The sequence below is a fragment of the Sinocyclocheilus grahami genome, unplaced genomic scaffold, assembly GCF_001515645.1.
Source record: "Sinocyclocheilus grahami isolate Dianchi unplaced genomic scaffold, SAMN03320097.WGS_v1.1 scaffold1678.1, whole genome shotgun sequence".
Taxonomy (NCBI): Eukaryota; Metazoa; Chordata; class Actinopteri; order Cypriniformes; family Cyprinidae; genus Sinocyclocheilus; species Sinocyclocheilus grahami.
In genome coordinates this window covers 125,260-131,164 of record NW_015506857.1, presented here as the reverse complement: position 1 = coordinate 131,164, position 5,905 = coordinate 125,260, and the positions used below count along the sequence as shown (strand labels likewise).

Genomic DNA, 5,905 nt, shown 5'->3' with positions numbered 1-5,905 from the left:
TATCGTGTATCAACGATAGTCATAGATATCAACAATAGCAGATGTCTTTGTCGATAGTCAAGACGATTTTAGGCTCATTCTCCTATAAATGTAGTAAATTATTATCATTATTATTAGGTGGCCTATTATACTTTGGCTATTATCAAATTGCCCCGCTATTTCACACATGCGCAAATGAGGATTAGAACCTGTAGCCGGTAAAGGAGTACATCGTCTGCTGATATACATACCACTTCATTTTTTTCATGTTTTGTTATGTTCCTGCCTTATGTTAAACTGCTTTAAATTACTTTTTTTCCACATCAGTCTACACTCCATAATGGTAAAGCAAAAAAACAGGTTTTTAACATCTTTGCAAATTTATTAGAAATAAACAACTTGAATGATTCCATTGCATAAGTATTCATACCCTTTTCTGGGACAGTTGAAATTTAGCTCAGGAGCATATTGCTTGTAGATGTCATTACACTTCGAGTGAAGTTAACCTGTGGCAAATTCAATTGAATGGGTATGATTTAGAAAGGCACACGTGTCTTAATAAAAGGTCTAACAGCTGATAATGCATATTAGAGCAAAAACCAAGCCCTGAGGTCAAAAGAACTGCCTGTAGACCTCAGAAACAAGTTTGTTTCAAGCCACACATCTGGGGAACAGTTCAGAAAATTTTGCTTCATTGATGGGTCACAGAAGCATGTAGTCTCTGTTACCCTTAGTGGAAGAAGTTTGAAACAACCAGGACTCTTCCTAGAGCTTGACATCTGTTCAAACTGGGCAACTGATGGAGAAGGGCTTTGGTTAGTGTGGTGACCAAGAACCTGATGGTCACTCTAGTTGAGCTCCATGATCATATGTGGAGACAGGAGAAACCTATAGAAGGACAAACATTACTGCAACACTCCACCAATCTGGGCTTTAACGGCAGCATGGCAAACTCAATCCTCTCCTCAGTGAAGACACATGAAAACACACTTGGAATTTGCAACAAAAAAAAGGGCGCTAAAGGAGCCTCCGAATCTGAGAAACAAGATTCTCTGGTTTGATGAAACGCAGTTCCAAACGTCATGTTTGAAGGAATCCAGCTCTGCTCATCACCTGCAGAGTAGCATCCCAACAGTAAAGTGTGGTGGTAGCAGCCTTATGCTGTGGGGCTGTTTTTCAGTGGCAGGGACTGAGGGACTCATCAGAGTAGAAGAAAAGCTCAGTGCACCAAAATATTGAGATGGCCTTAATGAAAACTTAGTCCAGAGCATTCAGAACCTCAGACTGGGCAGAAGGTTCACCTTCCAACAGGACAATGACCCTAAGCACACAGCAAGAGTCAATTATAGACAACTCTGTGAATGTCCTTGAGTGGCCCAGCCAGAGCCTGAGCTTGAACCCAATGAAATGTTTCTGGAGAAACCTGAAAATGTGCATCTGCCCCCATCCAACCTGACAGAGCATGAGAGGTGAAGAGATGAGAAGAATGGCAGATAATTGCCAAATGCTGATGAGCAAAGCTTGTCGCATCAAACAAAAAAAGACTGTAAAGGTGCTTCAGCTAAATATTTAGTGAATACTTATGCAATGTAGTTATTTCAGTTTTTTTATTAAATAAATTTACGAAGTTGTGACAGCTCTGTTTTTGCTTTGTCAATATGGTGTATGGAGTGTAGATTGATGTGGGGAAAAAAGGCACTGTTTCGCAAGGCACTGTAAGGTATTGCACTGTAGCAAGTAATCTGAACGGCCTATATATGTGCAGTTTAATGCCACAGTTATGTTAGAACGCATCTCATTCTTGTCTCTGTGGCAGTGCGTCGGGCTCGTCACTGAGCACGCGGCCCAGAGCTCTGTATGACTGATGTATCCGTTCAATTGAACTTTACTCCAAATATATGAACTTACCTGTTTTAAATACTTTTATATTTAACACATAAAATATCCAATATTTAGTGTTAAACTGTTGGTCTTTAAAATAAATCTACTTTTGAATTTCACGGTTGACTGATTTTGCAGACCTTTTAGACTGATAACATCCGTGCGCCGATGCGGCAAACTTGTGTAATGAATCATGATGCGGTCCTAATAGCGATTTATGATTGTTGTATTCGAATATATATGAACTAGCTGTTTTTAATATTTTTATATGTAACATGTTAGTTTATCAGTATGTTTGAAAGTATATTATTTCGATTATTGGTGTTTTCATGGACTCTCCCGCGCGGTTTAAAACACCACGTAGTTATGAAATAGCCTATGACAAGTACAGAGAGTTTCTCTCTTGCCCTCACTCACGGGCTGGCGATATGACGATTTGAAAAATGGCCTAATCGCCCAACACTATTCCACGAATTTTTAGACACTGCGAGCAGGGTGATCTATTTAGAGCACCTTATTGTATTAATTAAAATATCGATATTTGGCGCCAGTGTATCGGTTCTCGTATCGCATGAAGGACAACGATATATCGCCATATCGATATTTTGTCCCACCCCTAATCTTGAGTCCACACATTTCTTCGATAACTCCAGTCTTGGGACGGTGCCAGGTATGTGAGCACTGCGTCTCATGCAGTGTCTCATACAGTCACACACAGATCAGTTACTAGTGTTTTCATGTTAGAGGTTTCCTGTATGCTGGCCGAGCCCATCATGGATTCTTCAGACAGTGATGAAGAGGGTAAATGCACGTGTGAGGTGTTATGGGTGGTGTTTTTCACTCCAGTGCTTTCAGGACAGTGTTTAACTGGCTGCAATGTGAAGCTCCCAAATCCAGTACCTTCTGATTGGCTGTGGTTGTGTGGTGTCATGGAGAAATTTCACTTTAAGTGTGGATTGAGAAACTGTTCGTCACTCAAATCTTGTCTGGTTCTGACACAGTAGGGCTGCATGATGAATCGTATTTTAATCATGATCGTGATTACTGCATCTCAGACTTATTAAGCATAATCATCTGTGATATTTGCCCTCTGGTTGTTCATCCTGAAGGCGTTTCATTGTAATTTGGTACTTGTGCTATCTTCATGGTTGTGGTTGCCAGATTTCAAGAGTTTAAATCCTCCAATGAGAGCTTTTCTCTTAAACGGCTCTTGCTTTTTCACTGTCAACTTTAGTTAGTGTGTAATGTTGCTGTTTTATCACAAAAAAAAGATCTGCAAGGTTGCAAAGCTCAAAGTCCACACCAAAGGGAGATATTTTCTTTAATAGAAAACGCATTTGAAGAACTGCAACAATTGGCTCGAATTTCCAGAACACACACTATTTGCCAGTCAGTTAACCAATCAGAGCACATTTTGTATTTCGTAAGGAGGATTTATCAAAACAGGAACTAAACGGCATGTTTGAGACGGACTGCAAAGAGAGGTGCTGCAATAATGTAAACTAAACTTTAACTAAACCTGTGAACAAACCATGAGTTAAAATAAATTATAATATAATTAGAGAGATATATATACAGTGCTGCTTGAAAGTTTGTGAACCCTTTACAATTTTCTATATTTCTGCATAAATATGACCTAATTCATCATCAGATTTTCTCAAAGTAGACATAGAGAACCCAATCAAACAAAGGAGACAAAAATATTTTCTTCGTCATTTATTTATTGAGAAAAATTATCCATTGTTACATATCTGCTTTCAGTATCTGGTGTGACCCTATTTTGCAGCAGGAACTGCAGGTAAAGTTTCTTGTAAATGCTGATCAGTCCTGCATAACATCTTATATTAGTTTTAGCTCATTCCTCCGTACAGAATGACTTCAACTCTGTGGTGTTATGGGTTTCTCCAATGAACTGCTTGCTTCAGCTCCTTCCACAACATTTAAATTGAATCAAGGTCCAGACTCTGACTCTGTCATTCCAAAACATTTAACTTTGTCCTTCTTTAACCATCCTTTGGTAAAATGATTTGTGTGCTTGGGGTCGTTGTCTTGCTGCATGACCCACTTTCTCTTGAGATTCAGTTCTCGGACACATGTCCTGACATTTTCCTTTAGAATTTGCTGGTATAATTCATTGTTCCATCAATGATGGTAAGTCGTCCTGGCCCAGATGCAGCAAAACAGGCCCAAACCATGATACCAGCACCACCATATTTCACAGATGGGATAAGGTTCTTATGCTGGAATGCAGTGTGGTGTTTTCTCCAAACAGAACACTTCTCATATAAACCAAAAAATTCTATTTTGGTCTCATCTGTCCACAAAACATTTCTCCAATAGTCCTCTGGCTTGTCCACATGATCTTTAGCAAGCTGCAGATGGGCAGTGATTTTCTTTTTGGAGACCAGTGGCTTTCTCCTTGCAACTCTGCCATGGACACCATGGTTGCTCAGTGTTCTCCTGATGATGGGCTCATGAACATTAACATTAGCCAATGTGAGAAAGGCCTTTAGTTGCTTAGAAGTTACCCTGGGTTCCTTTGCAACCTCGCAGACTATTACAAGTCTTGCTTTTGGAGGGATGTTTGTTGGTCGACCGCTTCTGGGGAGGGTAAACATGGTCTTGAATATCCTCCGTTTCTACACAATCTGTCTGACTGGATTTGTGGAGTCCAAACTCTTTAGAGATGGTTTTGTAACCTTTGGTTTTCCAGCCTGACAATAACTCTTTTTCTGAGGTCCTCCGCGATCTCCTTTGTTCGTGCCATGATTCACTTCCGCAAACATGATTAGCCTTTCATTGATCCCTGTTCTCTAAATAAAACGGGGCCACACTGACACATGATAGTAATTTCACTGAGTGAAAACACCTCTGAACAGATGTACTCTAATTTCACCCTCAAATTAACAGCTAATCATAGAGATTCACATATTTTTCAGCGCACAGATATGCAACAATGGGTAATTTTTCTCAATAAATAAATGACAGAAAATATTTTTCTCATTTGTTTGATTGGATTCTCTGTCTACTTTCAGAACTTGTGTGAAAATCTGATGATGAATTGGGTCATATTTATGCAGAAATAACAGTTACACTTATGTGATGTGATATTACTCTAGGATCCAATATAGTCTGCACTGCATTGCTTTTCAGTTTCAGTCTGTCGAATAATGCCTTGTTTGTAAACTAATATGAGATAAAATGAAGTAAACAAAGGACCTAGTTCTTACTGATGCGGTCTGGAACTTCAGTAAAAATAAAGCTTATACAGTCTTGTTGGGATTAGAAGGGAGGCAATGCAAAGGCTGTTTTTCCACAACTTGGCACTGAACAGCGTCTTGTCTTCGGAATCATCTTTATCATTTGGTTTCTGCATAGACCTGCGTTTGCTTCCAGTTATTTACACTATGCGCTAATTGGTGGGTGGGGCTAAGCAGGCAGTGATGTAGAAGCAGGTGTTGATCTGCGGTGTTTAGCAACACTTACGTCATAAATTGGCACATTCCTCAACGTCATTTTGGCAGATTGACCTCAATATATGCTGTTTTTAGACTAATGAGTTTGAGTTCGAAACTTACAGGATGGTTTTTATAGTACAATGACCTCTTAAATGTCTTATGTAGCATCTGGACCAGTCAGACACACCATTTGTCATTTGATTTAACAAATCAATTATTCATTAGATTAACAAACATTCACAGACCCCTCACCCAATAAACATACTGGGTGCCGAAATGTCTGTGAACAGGGCCCAGGACCCTGGTTACCATGGCAACCCTGACACCAGATACATTTACAACCTAATTGAATGCGAAGCAGGGAAAATCACTGCATGTTCCATAGGAAATCCACAATGCACAGCAGAAATTGGCTTTTCTACTAATTAATTCATAGGGAAACCTTTCTTTGAATGAACACACATATCATTCAGGTCATGGTGTATGTTGTCTTTGATATTTTTAGAATATTCTATGCATGCTTATGATGGAACCCATTCCTGTCATCTTGCCATATGTAATCATACCATGTTTAGTATCTATGAATT

The 5,905-nt window shown here is 39.4% G+C and overlaps 1 protein-coding gene across 1 annotated transcript in view; it reads left to right on the top strand.

The window, feature by feature from the left end:
* cenpe (centromere protein E) overlaps window positions 1-57 on the top strand; it is a 30,555-nt gene extending 30,498 nt beyond the window's left edge. Inside the window, exon 54 of the mRNA XM_016258385.1 lies at window positions 20-57. Within this exon, the coding sequence (XP_016113871.1) occupies window positions 20-57 (38 nt within the window). The remainder of the gene's footprint in view (window positions 1-19) is intronic.
* The last annotated feature ends 5,848 nt before the right edge of the window (window positions 58-5,905 follow it).